Here is a 21,212-nt window from a genome sequence, read left to right on the forward strand (position 1 = left end):
AAAAAAAAACCACATCCCTTTATTTGTATCCGTGGGGTCCTACGGCCCCGGGGGCGGCTGCGGCCGCACCATCCTCCTGAGCTCGTCCCAGAAGAAGAGGCTGAGCACAGTGTGGGGGCCCAGGCGCAGGTAGACGGCGCCGATGCCCTTGTAGAGCCCCAGCAGCCCCTCCTTGCTGGAGATCTGTGCGAAGCAGTCCAGGAACCCACGGTACAGCTTCCCCTGCGGAGAGACACGCCGGGTACAGCGCAGCTGAGCCGGGAACGACCCCAGATCCCACGGCCGTGCACTCACCGTGCCGTCAGCCTCCACGGGCTGGTTGTACAGCCGCGTGCTCACCACGTCGAACGGCGTCATCGTCACCGCCACGGCCACGCCGCTCACCATGCCGCCCGCCAGCACCGCTGCCCAGCTGCCCTCCCCGAACCACTGCGGGGATCCACGGCCGTCAGCGGCGGCACCGCAGGACGGGGCCGAGGTGGGACGCGGGGATCACCTGGTGCTGGCAGACCCAGTCCTTGGCGGAGGCGAAGGTGGCGAGTTGTGCAGCCGAACCCACGGCCACGCGTGGCACCGCGCCCGACACCCCCCGCCACAGCCCCGCCACGCCGTGCTGCCGGTAGATGCTCCCGAAGGCGTCCGAGATGCTCTGCAGGAATAAACATCGGGTGAGCACATCTGTATCCCAGCCCCCACGTAACCTCATCTGTCACCCCAATGTCACCGCATCCCTGAGTGCCACGCGCGTTGTTTCCAAGCAGCCCGTGCTGATATTTATAGCACCCACCTGACGACAGCTTTAAATACTGCAGGACAAAATGGTGTCCCCTCTCCCAGCCCCACAACCTCCCCCTGCAGGGCTCGGCCCCGCTCACCTCGTGGTTGTGCTGGTGGCCCACGGCCATGGCTGACAGCGTCTGGGCCTGGAGGTGGGTTTTGACCTGCAGGGATGGATGACACCGGGTGACACCAGGTGACACAACCCCCCTGTGCCCTCTGTATTATCTCCCAGGGCTTCAGCATCTCAGCATCCCTTCCCAGCACCAGCAAAGCGCCTTTTGGGGCCACCCGAGTCCCCCCGGCAGATTTGGGGCACCCACCGACGTGCCCCCTCAGACTCTGACCTCCCATTTCCCCCCCTGCCCTGGGGCAACGGGCCGCAGTGACACCGCAGCAGCTCAGCCTCTCTGAGCTCCAAGAGATGGGGGAGAGCCCAGGAAGGGAGAAATCCCGGTTTCCCTGCAATGTCGCTCTGTGCTGGGGATGGGGCGAGCAGGAGGCAGAGCCGAGCGGGGCCGGGGCCGCGCAGCACGTAGAGCCGGGGGCTCCTCCCCCCCAAGCCCGACCCGCAGCACTCACCAGGTACGCGGGGCTGCCCACGAAGGCTCCCACCGCCCCGGCCACCGCCCCGGCCACCACGGTGCCCCCGGTCCACCCGGTCCAGCCGGCGTCCAGCGCGCAGGAGTAGCAGTAGAAGCGGACGCCGTTCATCAGCCCCTGGTACAGCAGCCCGGCCGCCAGCCCCTTCTGCAGCCCCCGCAGCCCGTCGGCGCGGCACACGGCGCCCACGGCCCGCAGCACGCCGCGGTACGGCCGGGGATACGTGCCGGGAGCCCGCAGCTCGCCCTGCAGCTGCAGCCGCGTCTTGACCACCTCCAGCGGGTTGGTGAGCACGCAGGCCATGCAGCCGGCGGCGGCGCCCAGCACCAGGTCGGCGGCCGGAGGGACCCCCCCCGCCGGGGAGCCGGGCGAGGACGGAGCGGCGCTTTGGGGGGCGTAGGGGAAATCGTGCAGCGCGGCGGCGGGGAAGGGCCCGAGGGCCCCGGTACCCACCGCCATGCGGCACCTGCACGAGCGGCCAATAGCCCCCGGCTCCGCCTTCCTCGCCCTGCGGACACGGGGAGTCGATGGGGGGGGAGAAACGAGCGCCGCCCAGCGCGATGCCGACCCCGATTTGGGGCGGGATACGGAGCAAAGGTCAGCGGGGCGCCCTGCAGCGACGGGACGGGCCGGCACTGCGGGTACAGCGGGTACAGCGGGTACAGGGGGGGTGCACAAAGCACAGCCCGGCAAACCCCAACAGCGACCACAGGAGCCCCAGCGCTGCGCACACTGCGGGGCCAGAGTGAGTTACCAATGGATGTTTATTGGGGGAGGAGGGGAAGGGAAGCAGATGTATATATATATACATTCAGTCACATACATTTCCTCCCAGGAAAAGGCCCCGCAATGTATATTACACGAAATATCCGCAGTGCTGGTTAAAAGCTCGATCTGCTCCACGCGGGGTGTGCGGCACAGCTGGGAGCCCACCCCGAACCCTGGGCGCAGTGACGGCGGGGCAGCAGCCGCCCTTCGTTCCCTTAGAGCTCCAGCCTCCATCTCTCCCTGCCGGGTTTGTCCCATCACACACCCAAGTTCTGCTGTTCCTAAAGCCGTGCCACACTCGTGGCCACGATATTCCAAGCTGGACGTTTGGCCACGTTCCCTCTGCTTTCCCCATCGCTCCCTGCCCAACACCTCCAGCCTCAGCCCCGGCGCCACTTCGGTGCAGGGTTGTCCATGTCTGGATGTGTCACCCCGGTGAGGTTCTCGGTGCCCAGCGGGGGCTCAGAAGGAGCAGTGCCATACACAGTGATTGCATCAGCAAGGAGAAAACATGCACGATGTGATTCAGTGCCCGTCTCGCCGTGGCTGCCACCTGCTCTGTCCAGCACTGAACAAAGCCGCGCTGTGCCCGGTGGATGCCCAGCCCCATCCCACCCACTCCAACACAACGGGGGTATTGCAAGGCAACGCGCTCTGCCCCACAGCAGCTGGATGGCGAGGAGGGCGCAGGCTGCACGACAGGGCAAGGCTGGCTTTGTGTCCAGCACGGCCAGGGACCGTGTGATGGCAGAAGAGGTCGGGATGCCGCCGGCCACAGGCGCAGTCCGTGCCCACTCTGAGAGTGTCCGTCAGCCGTCCCCCCGCAGGGCTAACACCAGGGGTCTCGCTCTGCCCGCCCTCGGCACAGGCTGTCGCTGCGCTGCCACGCGCTGTTGATGAGGCTCTGAGCGTCCTCACATTTCTTCTTGACGGCCGCATCCTGAATGGCCTTGTGCAGGAGGTCGACCTGCAGTGTGTGCAGCAGTCAGGCAGGGAGGCAGCACAGCTCCTTCCCACACCCCACGGCTGTAGCAGGGGAACATTCACGCGGAGCACACGCTTACCTGGTATTTGTTCCTCCACGCGGCGTTCAGTGCTGAGAGGAACCTCTCCAGTTCTGTAGTGCAACTGAAATAGAGCACCCAGGGAGGCAGGAACTGCTTCTGGTCCTGAGCAAACTCCTGCACATGAGAGAAAATAGGTGTTGCTACCACGGCCCTGCCAGCCCCAGCCCACCACAAAGCACCCCGCTCACCAGGATGCAATATTCCTTGTTGGCCTCCGTGGAGATGGAGGTGATGTCTGTCAGCTCCACCGTGCCCAGCGAGCGGAAGAAGCTGGTCTGGCAGTCCTCATGGCAGGTGAAGGCCTTGTTGTCTGTCAGCACCAGGCAGCACGGGACACACGGCGTGGGGGCTACACCCTGAGGGATGACCTGCATGGAGCGGGTGGGGAAGGGGAGATGGATCCTGGAATGAAGGAGCCCCACCTCCATGGGTGCCACAGGCTTCTGGTGAAGGGAACTGCCCTAAAACATCACTTCCTATCCCCCTCTTTGGGAAACATCATGGAAGGGACCGTGGAGGTTGGAACCAAAGGGGCTCAGGAGGGATCAGTTCACCCTTTGCAGCTCACCCCTTTGGAGACAGCCTGGCAGAAGTACTGCATCCAGTCGGCCATGTCCTCCTCATTGTCAGCACTCAGCTCCAGGGAGGGCCGGTCTGTCAGGATCACCTGGAAGGAGTGGGGCCGGTCGGTGGTGTTGGAGCGCCGGCATCCCCCGCACTGCTCACCGCTGGGAGAGAGGAGGGAGATCAGGATGGACCGGCAGCACCGTCCCAACGACAACAAGCCCTGCCCCCACCCAACCTCACTGTGCCTTCATCACTCTGTCCCATTTTCCAAGCTGGGACGACATCCTTACCCCATGTTGATGGAGAGCAGAGGTGTGACATCCGTGCGGTCGGGGTACTGGTACAAGATCCCATTGCTGCCATTTGGAAAGAGGAGATGGTCAGTGGAGCCAGCTCAGCTCTGCCAGCCACACAAACACACCCTGGCTTTGCTCACACTCCTGCCCAGCCCTGTGCACGCAGCCCCGGGGGGTTGTGCTGCTGCTGGCAGCCACAACAGGGGCTTTATCTCAGCTTCCCACATGGTGATGGGCCCCCTCATCTCCCAGACAGCAGCACAATAAAACCGGTCAGAGATCTTCTCCCAGACCCACCTGAGCACCACGAAGCAGGTCTTCCACTGCTCCTTGCCCAGGTACGAGGTGCCTGCCTTGTAGTGCAGAATGCCATCCTTGGTGACTGCGTTCTCAGCAGAGCTGTAGCTACTGGGAGAAGGTCCCAGCGCCTCATCCATGGGGTCCTCCCAGTGTACGAGGCCATAGAAACGCACCACCACATCACAGGCCTGTGGGATGGGCAGAGATGTGAACAGGACGGTGTCCGGTGTGATGCTCCGTCACACGCAGCCATGGCTGCCATGTCGGAACTCACCTCACACTTGGACTCCTGAGCCACAAATTTTGCAAGTGCCAGTTTCTCCATGGTGGCATCTGTGAGGACACTGGGGTACGGGGGCTCCCGGCACCCCTTGATCATGGCTGACTTCAAGGAGACCAAGAAGAACCTGAGAGGGAGACGCAGTTACAGTGGCAGCCCTTTGTCAGCTTCACCTGCCCTGACATCCAAGGGTCCCTCCACTGACCAAAGGACTTTTGATAACACGGAGTGCTGACGGTGCCCACTTACTCTGTGAGAGCCACGTCTGCAGTGTCGAGCAGGAACTGCTTCCTCCGATTGGTGCACACCAGCGTCACCGTCTGCTGATCCAGCCCAACCTGTGTCACACATGACTGGGTAAGGAAGCAAGACAGAGGACAAAGGGTGGTGGAGCAGGGCTGAGCCTGGCATCCTGACTGCCGGGGAGAAGGTCAGCAGGCGCTCTGCTGCCCATGCAGAGACAGCAAGCCAAGCACCAATAGAGGTGGCACTGGAGAGCAATGCTTCTAACTCTCTCTGTCTCAAAGATTCACAGTCCAAAATGCCCCTCGTGGACAAAGAGCCCCACAGAAACATCCCACTGTGCTGCTGCTGCCATCCCTGCAGCCAAAGAGGTGAAGATAACCTCCAAGCTGCCTCCTGCCCCCTCCCGAGACAGCACTCACCGAAATGTAGTCGAGCTCATTATAGGAAACGGCCTCCTCCACCATGTACGGCTTCTCTGCTGCCCCTGGCACAGAGACAAAGAGCTGCATGAAGGGGGGCAAAGGAACCTGTCACTGCCCGGAACCAGCAAGAGAAGCCAAGTTCCAGGAGCAAAGAGCTACAGGGCACAGGTCCTAAGGCTCCTAAAGGGGCATATCAACCTGATCTCACTGCTGCTGTTGCCACTGCTCTTGGAAGCATGAAGGAACTGGCAAACACTGATGAGCTACGATGCCCTAATCACTATGCCCCAGTCACTGAGCAAGCCATGGATCAAGCCATCACCTCCCCCAGCTCCCAGACCTCCAACAGGCTGCCCTGACTAAACCAAGAGTTGTAGCAGGAGCTGTTGGGGTACCTTTCCGGATCAGGTACACGTAGCAATCTGTCAGTAGGACATAGACCAGCTGCAGGTTCCCCTCCATGTGCCCGGTGCTCATCCGGATCATCTGTGTGGAAGGAGGAGAGCTCTCAGCCCACGGCCAACGCAGACAGAGGTGGCCTCTTTGCAGACTGATTTGTGTGCCCACCCTATGACTGTCTTACCCTGAACAACTGTTCCTCGTTCTCCCGAAATACGTGGATCATCAGCAGGAGCAGATGGTTGTTGTCCACCCTGCAAGGACAGACAGAAGAGGCTGAAGGATGGACAAAGACGTGGGGCTGCCCAGTCACCTTCCTGAGTGAGTCTGTGTGTGATTAGGGCACCTGCTGGCCCACAAGACCTTCTTGTGAATCCCTAAGCATCACCTTCATCCTGGAGAAGGATGGGCTTTGCCCCAAAAATGGAGGACAAATGGAAAAGTATCAGCTTGAGTACCAGCAGCTCTTTACTTTTGGAAGACACACTCTGTGCTCACATAAACTCTGTATGCTGAGCTGAGCACACCCAGCCTCACCTGAACTCCGAGGGGTGGGTGAGCTCAGAAGGGCTGCCCTGACCTTCCTCCACACCAGAATCCTCAGCGCTGCTCAAGGAAGGGCTGGGCTGCTCCTTCTTTGTCTCACCAACAGCCTCAGGATTGATGTTCTCCATCTGGGCAGTCTGAGGTTCACTGCTCACTCCTTCAGACTCTTCTACTGCCCCAACTGCTTCTCCCTCTCTGCTTTCTTCTTCTTCTTTAGGAGCCTCAGGGCTACCAGAAACATGTGTCTGTTGGCCAGGCCCTGGAGCGTCATGGTGGCCACCACCTGGTGCAGCAGCATTTGGACTCTCGACGGTAAAGCGGTAGAAGTCCATGGGGGCTGAAATCCCGTCGCTAAAGTCGCCAGAGGACGATCCATCTGGGCTCTCCCCTGGCGTGCCGGTCCGAAAGGACTGCCTGGGCGGCTCGAGGGGTGCGCTCCAACCACCAGGGTCCAGCTGCCCGTTCAGCCTGTCCATCACCTTGCTCAGCGGCTGCCCCACGCTCTCCATGGACGTGTCCTTCATTTCGGGGATGTGCAAAGCCAGCTGGCTGAGGGCAGAGCGCTCGTGTCCCTCCTCCTGCCCGCCCGGGCTCGGCTCCCCAGCTGGGGCAGTGGGATCATCGTCCCTCTGCACATCTCCTCTGTCACTCAGCCCGTTCACATCGCTGTCTCCACTGCTCTGATGTGTGCTGGTCTCAGGCGCCGCAGGCACAGCTGTGTTCACTGGCTCCTCTGGCTTTGCTTTCTTCTTCTTGCCTGTTTTCTTCTTCTTGGCTAACCTGCATGGTGAGAGGCCGTTACAAACATCACTTATCTTTGCCTGCCCAGACTTCTGCAATGCAAAGGGCCCACCCTTTCCTAACAACTTTCCCCTGTAATTTTCCCTATAAGAGGAAGCACGGTGCTTCTCTTCCCACACTGCTGGAGAGCAGAGTGCAACGTGACCCATCTCAGAGTCGTCTCCTCTGCATCTCCCAGGAAAAACAGGTGTGAGAACAAAGCCCAGGCCTGCTGGTCTGGTTCTGGGGTGCCCCTGTCCCCAGGCGTGAGCAGTCAGCCTTGTGCTCTCTGTCTGGGTTTAAGGCCTCCAAGGGAACCCCAAGGCTCTCCTCTGCAAGAAGTCAAACACAGGCCAGCAGGTCTGCAGACACATCTCCCTCAGCAGGTTTAGCCACAGCTCACAGACAGACGAGAGGAAGGAAGGAAGATCTGAGACCCAGAGCTGCTGCAAACCTGCCACCAGCTGGAGAAAGCTTAAATCACAAGCTTACAGCTTCCTCTGAGCTCCCTGGTGCAGAATGTTGGGTAAAGGAATATATGCCAAGCAGTCACACAGACCCAAGGGAGCTCTGTTAACACCTACAGAGGATCACTTGGTATGCAGAAGCATAAAACCACTGCCTTATTTTACAAGGGCTGGAAGGAGTGCTGCACCATCAGCACTGACACTGCAGGGCACGTTTCCAGGCTGTGCAGCTCCGTCCCCACCTGATGACCTCCAGCTCTGTGCAGCTCTCAGACTGGTCCGTTCCTTCTGGGGTGGCTTCTGCCTTCTCCTGGGAAGCTGTGTGCACTGGGGTGGTCTCAGTGGAGGACAGCACCTCGGCTTTCTCCTCGTTGAAGGGGTTGTAGCGCTGCGTTGGGCTTTTCACGGAGGCTTTGCTGCCATTTGCTTCTGATGCAGTGGAGTGTGGGCAGCTGAGCGTGTCTGTGAGGTCCCCATCTGCAAAGACAAGAAAGGGAAGATGGGATTAACATCAGCCTGGGCACCCTGCAAGGGCTGGGTCAGCTCAGGTCAAGCAAAGCTGCGTGCTGAGGGCTGAGGGCACTGGGTGGCCGCCCCACTGCTCACAGAGCACTGGCAGAGCACCGCTGGCCCAGCTGAGCACTGACAGCAGGACAGAGGGCGTGCAGACCAGCATTACTCTGTGCTTGGCACCTGCTGCAAGTCAGAAAATGCCTGGAAGTAACAGCTCAGACACCCAGGAGCCTGCACCTGCATTAGGAAGTAGAGGCAGGAAAGAACCAGTGGGTTTTGGGGCTGTAGTACTCATTACCAAGATGACAGTGGTTAACGAGGCTCTGAAATGCCCAGGGTGGAAATGCCCTACATGGGAACTGATGCACGTATGTGGAATCAGGTTTGAGCCACCAGGACTCCTTATGTCTGCTAACAAGCACTGGGGGCAGTGCTCCCATCCAACCCACCTCGAGGTCAGCAGCAGTTTATACCAAATGGCTGCACTGTATGGTCAGAAACCTCGCAGCTGAGTCCTGTGCTCAGCTAGGAGGGCAGGCATGGAATCAACCCATGAATCAGTGCCCCTTACAGCAACCTGCATGACACACACGTGGCACTGGGAGTGTGGAGAGGGAATGCAGCATTCACCCGGGCTGGAGGACAGCAGGCTGTGCAGAAGTCACAGCACAACCAGCCCAGCCCATGTTAGTCTGCAGAGGGAAATTGAGCAGCAGAGAGGGGCTACAGCAGTCATGCTCAGCATTATCCATCCACAAAGACAGGGTTAAAGGAAGGTGATTGTGCCCTTCTCCTCCCCAACACCATTAATTCCCAAAGCTAACTACAAGCTTCATGTTTGGCAGCAAAAGGCCTTCTGAATGACAACCCTGTGAGACTGATTGAGGGTTTGAAGAGGAAAATGAAACCTTCAGTGATGTACCCAGGTGCTCAAAGCACTCACAGCCCTGCTTGAGCAGAGAACTGGATCTAGGGGAGCTCACTGGCCATTGCCATCACTGCAGAGAAGCCAAATGCTTCTGCTCCACTCCAGCCTTGCCAAGACTGACTGACAGAGCTGTGGTAGAGCACTTGTGTGTGAGGGGTAAGAAAGAAAATGAGAGGGAGTGTGTTAGAGCCTGAGAGCCATCCATGTGGAATTCAAGCAGTTTTCTCAATAGTCAGGTAGCTCTGGCCAAAACAATTCTGACTCCATCTGGTTTGTATTTATATGTTTGTATGTAATTATAAAGGACAGAGTGCATTTCCTCCAGGGGGAAAGCAAAGAGATTTCCTGCTCCTGGGATGCGCAGAGAATCCACACATGGACTCTGCACATGAAGGAAGGAGAATAAATTCCTCTGTCTGGATACACTAGAAGCCAGGAAGTGCTCTGCACGTGGTCTCATAGGAGACAAGATCCTCTCTCCCTTCTGCCTACACTGAATTCCATCAGCGTGTGGTGTTTGCATGTTAAAGAAGTGAACAGGAGAGCATGCAGCAAGCTTCAGGTGGCAGCAATGCAGAGAGAAAAACAAACTGTTGTTAACACATGAGTATGTCCCACCTTCCCAGTCTCTGCTGGGCATGGTCTGCATTGCTGGAAAGACATCTCCAAAATCATAATCTACAAAAATGAGGGATAAAACTCAGGATTAGAAAAACAAGTAGTGGGGAGGAAGGGAAACGGGGCACAGTGTGAAGGGGTTTAGGGATGAGAAAGGAGAGAAACAAAACAATCTTCCACTGATATCTGAAATGCACAACAAAATAGTTAGGGAACATGGGTGCAAACGGAAATCAGCTTCCCTAACAGCTGTTACTGATGGATATTTGCGTTGCAGGAGCTACAATGCAAAGGGATGAAGGCCTCAGTATGTGAGCAGCTGGAAAGCTAAACATCAATAAATGAATGAATAAAATAATGATGGGTATCATAGCAGACGTGTACATAACCAGGAGTCCCCCTTCATGTCCAGTCATGTGCAGTCCTTGCACATGAAAGGCAGCTGTGTCCAATGACACACACACGGCACCATCTACTCTAGGATCCCCTGATGCTGCTTAGCTCAAACTGGCACTGAAAAAGGAAGCAGATCGGTGTATTTGGATTAGGAACAGCAGCAGAAGAGATGTTCCTTCAGGAGAACATGCTTCTGTGGTGTAAGAGCTGCCTGTTCCAGCCTGGAGTGTGTTAAGGAGGCAGGCACAAGGCACATCTCAGTTGGTCAGGGATAACACCCAGCATAGCCAAGCTCCTTCTGACACAGAAGGATAAGGGTATGGGTATCACGAGTTATCAGGCTGCTCGAGGTAAGATGCATAAAGAGAAAAAATGGCATCTCTGAGACCATTAACTGCCTTTCCCCAGGACTGGAGAGATGGAAAACGACTTAGGAAACTATTCCCTGCTTCTTGCAGTGTACTTATGTCTCTCAACTGCAAAATAAGCAGTTAGGAAAGGTCCTCTGCAGACTTGTGTACCTGCTGTAAGCTGTAAGCTGTGTTCAGAAACAGCACAGCCTTCATCCCCTGAGAGATTTCACCAGCTCTCACAAAAACACCAGCCCCCATTATGGCAATTTGGCCTGGGGTAATTGGCACAGAAGGTCCCCCTTTCCCAGACAAAGTGGCTGTTTGCAGCTTAAATGCCAGTGCTGCACTGCCCTCTCATTTCCACTGGCCGCACCCCCCTATGAATGATACAGAGGAGGCTCCCAGTTGTACTTCTGGGGCTCTTTGGTCTCTTCCAACCCATCATCTGCTACATTGTCTGGCGCCTTGTCCAGCCCAGCTGATGGCAGAGTGGGAACACGCAGCCCTCGATCTCACCTTTTTCAGAACACAGGAGGCCTCTGCCCTCCCAGACCACTTACCTTCACTGGATGGAGCAATGGCACTGTCATCCCACTCCAGGTTGGTGGAGGTGACAGAGTTGAAGGAGTTGAGAGAGAGACTGTCTGAGCCATGCATGGAGCTGGGCAGGCGGTCCTCAAAGTCCAGCAGGTACTGAGGTTTGTAGTAATCTGGCATGTACGGGGCCAGATCCAGGTAAGGAGCGTCCTGCAGAGAAGAAGAAATGGAGTGAGTCAGGCTCTGAGTCACTGCACAGTTAAAAGCACAGCCAAAATGATAGGATTGCCCTTGAACGTCTTCTGATGTACATTCCTGCCCCTTTCACAGGAAAGTCAATGGCTCCCTCCTCTTTTGCTGCTACACTGAGGGTCAGTCAGTGGCTTTGTGAGCACCTCCATTTCCCTGCAGGGATACCAGCACTTTGCAGCACATTTGGAAGTGCCACTTACCTTTATCCTCATCAGCCTGGAAGCTGCACATTTTCAACTGAACAAGATGCTGCCAACAAGGTGCCCTGGCCCAAGCACTGAGACCTGTGACAGCCAGGACACCCATCCCACTCCATGTACCCACTGCCCCCAGTTACAACACGCAGACAACTCGCTGTCCCCTCACCAGATCCAAGTCAAAGCGGATGAACTCCAGCCCAGACACCAGCGTTAAGAACAAGGTCAGATGATCATGGCTGCAAACCAGGGCGTTCCTGCAACACAGATAAAGCAGAAGAGCTTTAGCGCTGTGGAAAAGGAAACAGCTACAAGCACCCTTCTGTTTTCTTAGTTCTGGTGGTGTGTCCCTGAGATGTGCTGTAAACAGCCCCACAGCTGCTGTTTGCCTCCTGTCTAAGAGCAATGGCAGAGCTATGAAAGCACAGCTCCTTCTATATGCTGCCCCCAAATTGTGCTACATCTCAATTTCCAGGCGTCCACCGGAGCTGATCCAGAGTTTCTTGGAAGGCCTGGAAGAGAATAAAGAGTATGTCTGGGGAATAAAATGAGGAATAGAAGGGAATAAAAGGAGTAAATAGAAGAGATGCTTGCAGGGCCTCCACATCTGGGATCCTCACATCAAACATGCAACGCTCCTGCAAGTGATCAGACCCTGGCCAACTTCTTGCTGTCTTACTGGCACTTCTGGTTTCTGACATGGAGGATACCAACAAGATCCCCAAAAGCAGAACCAGCTCAGATACTCACTTGACATAGTACTTGTGCAGCAGGCTTAGGTTCTCCTGGAACAGCCTCAAGTAGCTCTCCAAAGAGTTTTCATTCAGGGCAAGGTACAGCCACGCTCGGCCTGAAAGCAAAGCAGCAGAGAGATTTATCTGTAGGGAAACACCTGCAAAGCAAAGCAAGTCTGGAAATAATCACAGGTCGGTTAAAATGTATCAGATTGTTCATTCACATTCACACAATTTGAAGGGGGCATCTGGCTGTGGCATGAATCTGCGGGAAAAATGCCAGTGGGAGATGAATGGGAAGATTCATGATTTGGAGTAGGAGTAAGAATGAAAGACTGCATGGGAGGCAGCTGAGGAGCAGCTACACAGCGGGGTCCCTACTGTGTCCCTACAGGTTGGGGCCCTGCTGGCATTTCCAGTGGGATCAGCAGCCAGGAGAGAAAGGGGGAGAATCACTCTAAATCAGCACAGGAGCAATTGGAGGTATTACACAAAGGCTGGTGCGGAGAGAGGTGATGGTGGAATCTGTGCTCAGCTCCACTCTCACCGGTACAAGGCCTGGGAGACGAAGGATGCTGGGAGAATCAGGCAGAGAGGAGGTCTGTGGGCACCACCCTGCGGCCTTGATGGTCCCAAACATCTGCTACAGACATCTCACAGCTGAGGAGAAGCAGCATCAGGCAAACAACAGCTACAGCAAAACATTGCAGGGCAAGAGAGGTGATGCCTCCTGTCTGCCACAAACCCTTCCTGAGAGCACAGCACAGCAGATTGCTTTGGTTTCACAGCAGCAGAAGCATGGCTAGAGGCAGGCTGCAATCCTTCTAGGGCTGTAATGCAGTTCCAACAGGACTGCCACCTCCTGGGGCTGAACACGGTGAGCTGGACTCAGCTCTGTCAGCTCCCCAGGTCCCCAGCCCTCGAGGACATGGCCATTATTACAGCCTTCCCAAGCTTTCTGCCAGATGTCCCCACACCGATGGCTGCCCTCAGAGCCAGGGCAGTGTCTGCAAACACTCACTGCGTCCCAGGTTGGTGGCCACGTGTTGGAGCACTTCTATCTGTTTGATGGCTTCACGGCGGGTGAAGTGAACAACCAGCACCCAGTAACCCGAGGAAAGATCTTGCAGCCTGGAAAAGAGGGGCCCAGAGAACATGTAAGCAAGGGCTTTGTTATCCCCATCCAAATTACCAATCAGAGCTTTTCTCTACGCTGAGGAAAGCCCTTGCAGCAAGCTGGGTGTGCGTTCACAAGCAAAATGCAGTGAAAGGGAAAACCCAGAGGTAGGTGCAATGCTTACCCATAGAGCAGAGCGTGGTCCAGGTGCTCACAGAGCCGCTGCAGGACCTTGTCGTGGTTCCTGATGGCCGGGGTCTCATCCTCGCAGGCAGCAAAGTAGCTCTGCAGCTGCAAGGAGAAGAGACAGATGGTTGAAGCATCCCAGAGACAGCTGGAAACGCTGGCACGCTCAGAGACAGCTCAGAGCTCAGCTCAGGTCCACATCTCACATGCACTTGGCATCCAGGCAGGCACATCACTCACGTAACCTCAGCTGTACACTCCACGTTTATTTGCTCTGCTTGGCATCAGTTCAGCTGAGCCATGACAACACATCCCCCTCACATACCATGGTTTGGCAACCTGATGCATCTTTGCCAAACCTCACCAGTTACACAGGCCCCACATAACTACAGCAATAAAGAACCAGGTTTATATGCTATAAAAACTCAGCGTTGTGCTTGTCAAGTCCAACCTGACCCCAAAAGCCAGGAACTGGTTTCTCCTCTTGAATGACTGTGGATACATTTAGCTTCATCACTCTCCTTGCCTGAAGATCTCTGCACCTCTGCGGAGGAAGGCAGCTCTTAGGTAAGACAGGAGGGTCAGGCGTGTTCCTACACGGAGCTGGTCCCAGCCCTTACGTGGGAAAGAACTGCTGAGCTGGAAGATTTGCAACCAAATTCCTTCACCTGATTGCACAGTGCAATGCATCCCAGCCCTGTCCCAGTAAGGAGGTGAACCCCCTGGGGAAGGCAACGTGCCATAATGGTTTGCTTACAGAGACTTTCACTGCACCTTTGTGAGAGTCCATGTGTTCTGGCCCAGCAGCTCGTACTTGTGTTAGGAGGAATCAGTCCCCACAGAGTTCTGCTATTAATAGGCATTCCAGGCCCAAGCAGGGAAACCAGTGCCCTAAAATCCCACTATTCACGAACTACTTTGGGATCCATCTGCAGCCAGTGTTTTAAGTGCATTTCTGCAGCAAGGACACCCAAGGAAAAAACATAATTCAGAGCTTATCCCCCAGGTAATGAGCAGATGGAGCCATGGGGGATCACAGAGGGTTTCACACAATCCCCTTTGGTTTGGAGCAGTGGGATCCTCTGGGCTGGCAAAGCCTTTGCCATGTGGGATAAGAGCCAGGTACCAAAGGCAGACATATGTGACTTATCCCAGCCATGCTTCTGCCCATGCAGAGCTGGGGAACCCTCTGCTGTGTGTCTGGGATGTCTGTCCTGGGTTCTGCAGGTTGTGTGACTGCTTGAGAACATGCAGCTGTGGGGCCTTACATCAGCTGAGCACAGCAGCGGCTGGAAAGGAGCAGCTCTGTGCACAGCTCAGGGAGGTCAGCACAGAGGGAAGTCTCCAGTCTGGCTCTGCCACAGAGCAGAGGAACTCCCCATGAGAGACAGAACCCAACCCTGGGCAGCAAGATGAGCAAATGGAAGCACTTCCTCTTCTTCTTTCCTTTCTTCCCCAAAATAGCTCCCATCTCTGGTACAGACCTTCCTGCAGCCAGCTCGTGATTTCCAACCCTCTGCAGCTCCCTGGTGCTGCCAGACTGACCGACCAGCTCCCACCATCACGGCTTCACTGCGGGTCCCCCTGGAAGCCACCAGCAAACCCACAGGGTTATCCCAGCTCAATATCTCCGCATGGCGAGAAGTTCCTGGGCATTTCTGGAAGATTCCCATTCCTTAGAAAAGCTAAATCTCAGTTTTTATGGCGTCACGCTGTGCTATATTAAGGCTTTGTGTCACCTTCAGTTTCCCTCTTGTCCCAGGAGCCAACTCCACCAGCAGCACCTTCATGACAACACTGGTCTTGCTTCATTTAGGAGAGGGAAAGACATAGTGTCCACCCCAAGCAGCCCTCGCCCCCTCCCTGCCATCTGAGATGCAGAGGACGGACTCGTGTGAGTGCAGTGTGTGCAGTCACGGGGCTGTGCAGTTTGGCAGTTCCTCCCGAGGTGCTTTGGGCACTGAGTCACAGCTGTGGATGAGCTGTTCCATGCGTTGGTCACAGGGAAGCACATCAAGGCGTTACTCCTACCTGTATGTGATGCCTAATACACCTCTCTGACCTCTAAATTACCATGCGTTTATATGCTGTGTTCTGCAAATCACTACAAGACACAAACAATCCATTTGGAGGCGACCTCTTCCTAATCACTGCGTGGCAGACAGACCTGTTTGGGAAGTGAAGAGCTGAAGCCTGGTGACCACATGTGAAGCATCCACAAAGCAGCTCCCTGACATGCGCAGGGAAAAGCAGGAAGGAGACAAGCAATGAGGTTAAAAAGCATTAACCAAACACAACTGTAGGAGCATTCAGCTCAAGGGTTCCCAGAGTGATGCTCTTCCCCTCTGCCCCCCAAACCAAATGGGTGCCAGAATGAATGGCTGAAGTCTGGGATGAAGGACTCATGCAGCACCCAGTGCCCCGTGAACACCTCTATGTCTCAACCCAGGGCTATTTATAAACATTCCTGTGGCCAAAATAAGTGCTGTTGGCATCCAGAAGGCATCCCCACCATGCACTGAGTGTCTTTCTCAGCTTGGCAGCCCTTTATGTCACAACCACATCTGACCACTGTGTTTCAACAGCACGGGGCAGAACCTGGTGTGTGAACCTGCTGTATAAAGCTGTTACAAAAGCTCCTCCTGAACCCAAGTATTCAAGGATGGCAAGTTAAACACACTCAAGTAAGAGCAGAAGGTTGTTTGTCCAAAGGGAACAGAGCTTTTCTGAATGAAGGGGAATAAAGGGAGAGTTTGTGCTCTTAATCATTGCACCTCATGCCATTAAGGAGGAGGCGATGGTTTTAATTGCTGTTTATCAATGGGAGCTGACTGCAGACGGTGTTTTGGCTTTTTTTGGAGCAATATACCACACCCCATGCTGGCACGCATAAGGATATTCCTCACACAACTTTATAGCTCACTAATTGAATCAGTTCTCAATGAGTACACTGCTCTCCAGGCCCATTTGCAGAGCTTGTGCTGCAAGAAGAGGTGCCAGAAAATGAGCTGGCCAGGCCCTCCCCTCTGTCCCTGTTTGGCTCCCAACAAAAGAAGGGACCTTCAGTGTTTGTCATGCTGAGGAATAGCTCTGAACTGTGAAATTCATTCTCCAAACAGAATCATTTTTGTGGTGCTTCTTGGAAGTCCCTCCTGCACTCCCACAGCCTGATTGAAATGCAGACTCCCGACTCTATTCAAGGGTGGCCACAATCCGGCCAAGTCTTCACCTCCTCTCCGTACATCTGGCCCAGATATTCCACCAGCATCGAGTTCATGTCCCTCGCTCTGCTTGGCGTTTCCCTGGCAAGACAAAAACACTGCAAAGAAAAGCCAACGGTGCCATCGGGCAACCCCTTCCATTCTGCCAGCTCAGCTCTGACCCCAACCACTGTGTTCACTGCATGGGACACTTCAAAACCCACTTTCTCACACACAGCACAAGGACTGGCAAGGGCTTTGCTGCCAGTTGCAAGAAGGCAAAACAAAAGGAATGCCACAAAGCAGCAAATGGATAGTCAAAGCATCAACCGGGCAGTGTAGCCACTTGTCTCAGTCCCTGTCTTCCCATTGCCTTCCCAATCAGTGGAAAGATAGTTTCTCCAGTCTATCAGGAGGTACCTTTGTCTGAAAGCAGGGTTTTGGAGACACAAATCTCTGCAAGACTCAACACACTCCTGAAACCCAGCAGCTGGTTTTCCATCCCACTGCTCAAGGCTGGAGATCCAGGGAGCACCAAAACCACAAGGCAGGTGACTGACCTTGTCCCAGGCAAGTAATGGCAGCTCAGCTCCAAGGAAAGAGACAAAGGTGAGGGACAGAACGGACAGGTAAGAAGATGAATCAATGAATAGATGGGCAAAATTACACTTGCTCAGAGGAACATAGATTCAGTGGAAAAGAGTAGGGTAAAGAGGAGGCCAAACTCCTCTGCAGCTTCTATATCCCCAATAAAACTGGGCTGAATGTCAAGGCAGAGATGCTGCTCTGTTGCTGTCAAGAAGGACACAGATACAACACAACTTAAAACCCTGAAAGAACAGCTCTGTGTGGATCTTTGGGGGCTGCACATGTCACCTGACTTGACATTTCTGACAAAAGCTTTCAGATCAGCACCGAACTCAGTGCTTGGCTTCCTATTCTGGACACTGCACCCCTCGGCTTTGGTGTTGGGACCTTCCCAATGGAAAACATTGACACACAGCCCACCAGCAAGCTGAAGGCACCGCCAATTGCACTGGAGAAGCCTTGAGAAAAAACAGCATGTTCATGATGTGCAGAGACCTGAGCATGAAAGAAACTAAGCTGATGCCCACAGCAAAGATGCTTCATGTCCGAAAACACAGAGCTCTGAAGCATTTGCCCAGCTATGTGCAGCTTGGTAAAGCTGTCACCTCCTGGGACACGTACACTTGTCAGCTCTCATCCCCCAAAGGCTTTTCCACCAGGGCTTTTCTTCATTTGAAGTTCATTACTTCCACAGCACTGAGCAGGGAATGGGCACGGAGCTGGAGGGAAGCTGCCAGTGGTGTGGTCTGTCAGATGCAGCCAGCAGAGCCTTTGGGATGGCACACAGCTGCTGAGGAACAGGATCCCTGTGTTACTTGCAGGCAGACGGAAAGGTCACATGCTCAGCACAACAGAAAAACAGATCTCATAGGAGTGAAAAACAAGACCAGATAGTAAACACACTGCAACAAATGAGCACAGGGGCTCTGTGCCCTGCAACGGTGCTGTTCTCCCAGAGAGCTGCTGTTTAGTCCCACTCCAAGCATTCAGTGCTTTGAATCTCTCCACACAGACCAAGCTTTCTGGCACAAAGTTATTTGGATTACTCCTCTTGGATGGGGACATCAGAAGGTTGAATCACTCAGCAGCCACATCACGCTCAGAGAACTTGTGAAACTGGAGGCTGACCGCCTGGGAGGCAGTTCCTGTTGCTCCCTATACAAAAGTCATTGTCTCATCCACCTAGAGGTGAGCATGTTCCTTTTGTGCTTCAGCAAAGGATGCTCCACTTCAGCGCCTCTCCAGGATGTGGGGAGCAAACTATCCCCAAATCTACCTTCAGGTGATGCTGCAAAGCAGAGCTGGGGCAGAACTGGGGACTGCAACAGCATTGTTCTGGTACAGAGCTGAAAACCAGATCAGGAGACAGGCAGGAAGGCACAGCATCAACTCACTGCCACTGCTGCTCAAATGGAGATAGAGGAAACTTCCCCAAAGTCATCCACAAATGGAGCAGAGCCACAGCTCCTGGCAAGGACTCCTGCAGCATCAGCAAAAAAGCACCATCTGATTGACATGCACCAAGGATCAGCTGTTTGTAATGATGTGTCCTTCAAAGACAGAAGGAAAGCCTGGAAAACAAAATAAGCTAGAAGAAAACTAGCACTGGAGCAAACAAAGGGCTGCACTCCTTTTGGAGAAGATGCACAGCAAGGGGTGAATGCACTCCTAGACAAATATCTCTAACTTTGGCCTCAATAAAATGCTAATTTGTTAAAAGAAATAAAGCTTAGGCATCAAGTTTCACAATAACTTGTTGTGGAGCACTGCGCTCTTAGCAGAGAGCAGCGAGGGAGCATTGGGTGGGAAAGAGGAAAAGAAACAAAGGACAGAAGTAAAGAGTGCATGACACTGTCCCTAGAGCAAGAAGCACCGCTCACTGAATTCATCTGTGTCTCCTACAGAGGTTAGAGGGAACAAGTTATAGGTGGGAAACCAACACTACACCCACAGTTCTGCCAGCTGTGTGCTTGAATTGAAGGATGGACACAACTCCCCAGAGCTCAGAGGGAAGCAGAGGCTCCATCAGGCCTTCCACTGCTCCTCACAGCCATGGGCTGTAACCAGGTACCTCAGTACTGCCTTGGTTTGGTCCTAGTCTCGAGATGGGTTTTCCTTCTAAAGCAACTTGACAACTGAGAATCCACAAACTCTTCCTCGAGTCTGAAGTTGAGAAAAGAAAATCTATTATCACCTGGGCAAAAAGCATTAGAGAGGCACACACACATTGCCACAACCCACCCGAGCCCTCTGCTCTACAAACCAAACTTGCAACAACAGGGAAAGTAAGGAGCGACCTGCCTACGCAGCCAGGAAGCTTTTGAAATCAGAGGTGATACCTGGAGAACACCCCACGCCTTGTGACACAACCCAGCAACCTGCAGCCACTGCAGGCAGGGAGCAGAGAACGAATGAGATGAGATCTGAGCGTGTGGGAAGGGAGAAGCTGCTCCTCTCACCTACTGACTTACTGTTCCCACTAACACAGAGGCTCAAGGGCTGAAGTCAGAGAGCAGAGCACTGAGATCAATGATCAGCTCCATTGCTGAAGGAGAGCAAACTCCCCGATGAAGCAGAACACAGGGGTGTGCCAATGCTGGACTCCTGCCACGTGGCTGAGCTGGGCTTCAGTGGGGCAATATTAACAAATATCAGCCTGAAGTGTCTGACACCTGCCTGAGCTTTCACTCTGAACTGAGTGGCAAAGCAAAGGAGCAGGACTACAGAATCCAGCTGTTCTGCTGGACCAAGACAGGAGAGCTGGCAGAGATCAGTGCAGGCCAAGCCATGGCAAAGCTGCACCTGAGGAGCCCTGGAGTATGACACAAATCAAAACAGCCATCACATTGATTTTATAGCATCTCCAATGAGGATCCCCGGGGATTTTCTGCATGTAAATAAACAGCGTCCAACAAATGTTGTGTAGGAACTAATATATCCTTATGCCAAGGTCAGACGTGGAGCATCACAGCAGAGCTGAAAGCCAGATGAACATCCACTCATTTTGAGGTAGATGAATGATTATCCATTGTTTTTAGAGGACAGAAAAACGAGACCAGAGGACAGGCCCACAGATGGAGGAACGAGGGTGGGGGATTTGCACAGCCACCTACAACCAGGAGTGCTGTCAATCCACCCCTTCTTCAGTAGTGCTGGAAATTCACTGTGGTCTCACAGCAAGTCTTCATGGATGGATCTGTGTCAGGACGTGCACAGAGCAAACCCGGTAACTGGGGAAACTGGCAAGCCCAGAAAGTGCCCTTCCCTAAAACTTGGGGGACACTGACCCCAGATCGCCTTCACCCCCTGCCGGCCTCCCCAAAGCACAAGCGGAGCCGCCATCCCGCACCACGAGCTCCGAATTCCCGCACGTCCCTACAACCCGCAATTCTGACCGTACGCAGACGGTCCTTCCGAACAGGGGAAGCCCAGCACGTTAGTGGAGCCCCGCGGATCCCGTCCCGGCCGCCCACCTTCTTGACGGACAGCGAGATGTTCTCCAGGATTCGGTCCTTCACCTCGGCCGGCTCCATGACTCCCGGCCCGGCCGCCCGCCGCCTCCTGGTCCGCCCGGCGGAGCCCGAGGGCCGCGCAGCCCCCCGGGCCCGCTCCCCGCCCCGCCGCCCCCCGCCGGCCGGCTCCGTGCTGCCGGTTGCCCGGCCCGGCCCCGGCCCGGCCCGCAGGCTGCGGGGTTTGGGGCCGACCCGCTCAGCGCGCCATGGCCGCAACCGGGCCCTGCCGGCGGGCGGGACGGAGCGGAGCCGGGCCGTGCTCGTGACAGCACCGAGCTCCGCAGGAACTGAGCTCAGCAGGAAGGGGAAGGGCTCCGGAACGCAATGCGCGCACCGCACCGCCCACAGCGAGAGATGAACCGGCACCGAGCGGCTGCGGGATGAACGGGAGCGGCACAGGGCAGGGAATGCAGCTGGGACATGGACAGTGCACATACGGGCTGAGCTCAGCGCCTGCACCCAGCACAGGATGCGGGAAGAGAGGGAGGAACTCGGTACTTGTCTGTCTATGGGCTTAAGTCGTTCAGAACCACGCTCGTACAGACACATATGCTCGTACAGAC

At 55.1% G+C, this 21,212-nt stretch overlaps 2 protein-coding genes across 6 annotated transcripts; both read right to left on the bottom strand.

Annotated features, from left to right (window-relative positions):
* On the bottom strand, window positions 1-1,876 carry SLC25A34 (solute carrier family 25 member 34). The gene is made up of 5 exons (XM_015882445.3): window positions 1,360-1,876; window positions 876-941; window positions 497-649; window positions 295-429; window positions 1-222 (listed from the first exon to the last, which is right to left on the bottom strand). Exons 1-5 carry the CDS (start codon window positions 1,837-1,839, stop codon window positions 40-42), a joined length of 1,017 nt encoding a protein of 338 aa, XP_015737931.1. The 5' UTR covers window positions 1,840-1,876; the 3' UTR covers window positions 1-39.
* A 250-nt stretch (window positions 1,877-2,126) lies between these two features.
* On the bottom strand, window positions 2,127-20,958 carry PLEKHM2 (pleckstrin homology and RUN domain containing M2). 5 transcript variants are annotated; one of them, XM_015882438.2, is made up of 20 exons: window positions 20,611-20,958; window positions 13,348-13,454; window positions 13,068-13,177; window positions 12,063-12,162; window positions 11,482-11,569; window positions 10,887-11,073; window positions 9,578-9,637; window positions 7,761-7,995; window positions 6,263-7,051; window positions 5,910-5,979; window positions 5,722-5,812; window positions 5,324-5,388; window positions 4,908-4,996; window positions 4,653-4,785; window positions 4,376-4,566; window positions 4,073-4,138; window positions 3,784-3,943; window positions 3,404-3,583; window positions 3,213-3,329; window positions 2,127-3,115 (listed from the first exon to the last, which is right to left on the bottom strand). In XM_015882438.2, exons 1-20 carry the CDS (start codon window positions 20,668-20,670, stop codon window positions 2,978-2,980), a joined length of 3,036 nt encoding a protein of 1,011 aa, XP_015737924.2. In that variant the 5' UTR covers window positions 20,671-20,958; the 3' UTR covers window positions 2,127-2,977. The 5 variants fall into 5 exon arrangements, with proteins under 5 accessions (XP_015737924.2, XP_085365889.1, XP_015737925.2 ...); XM_085509763.1 differs by having other exon boundaries at window positions 4,908-5,011; XM_015882439.2 differs by lacking the exon at window positions 9,578-9,637.
* Between the last annotated feature and the right edge of the window lie 254 nt (window positions 20,959-21,212).

This window comes from Coturnix japonica, chromosome 9 (assembly GCF_054131305.1).
Source record: "Coturnix japonica strain WE chromosome 9, WE-NBRP24, whole genome shotgun sequence".
NCBI lineage: Eukaryota > Metazoa > Chordata > Aves > Galliformes > Phasianidae > Coturnix > Coturnix japonica.

Coding starts and splice junctions, on each gene's coding strand:
- SLC25A34 (XM_015882445.3), bottom strand. CDS start 1,839: ATGGCGGTGGGTACCGGGGCCCTCGGGCCCTTCCCCGCCGCCGCGCTG. Junction 942..1,359: donor TGGGCAGCCCCGCGTACCTG/GTGAGTGCTGCG, acceptor CCATCCCTGCAG/GTCAAAACCCACCTCCAGGC. Junction 430..496: donor ACTGGGTCTGCCAGCACCAG/GTGATCCCCGCG, acceptor GGATCCCCGCAG/TGGTTCGGGGAGGGCAGCTG.
- PLEKHM2 (XM_085509763.1), bottom strand. CDS start 20,670: ATGGAGCCGGCCGAGGTGAAGGACCGAATCCTGGAGAACATCTCGCTG. Junction 13,178..13,347: donor GACCACGCTCTGCTCTATGG/GTAAGCATTGCA, acceptor CCTCTTTTCCAG/GCTGCAAGATCTTTCCTCGG. Junction 4,139..4,375: donor ACCTGCTTCGTGGTGCTCAG/GTGGGTCTGGGA, acceptor TCCAAATGGCAG/CAATGGGATCTTGTACCAGT.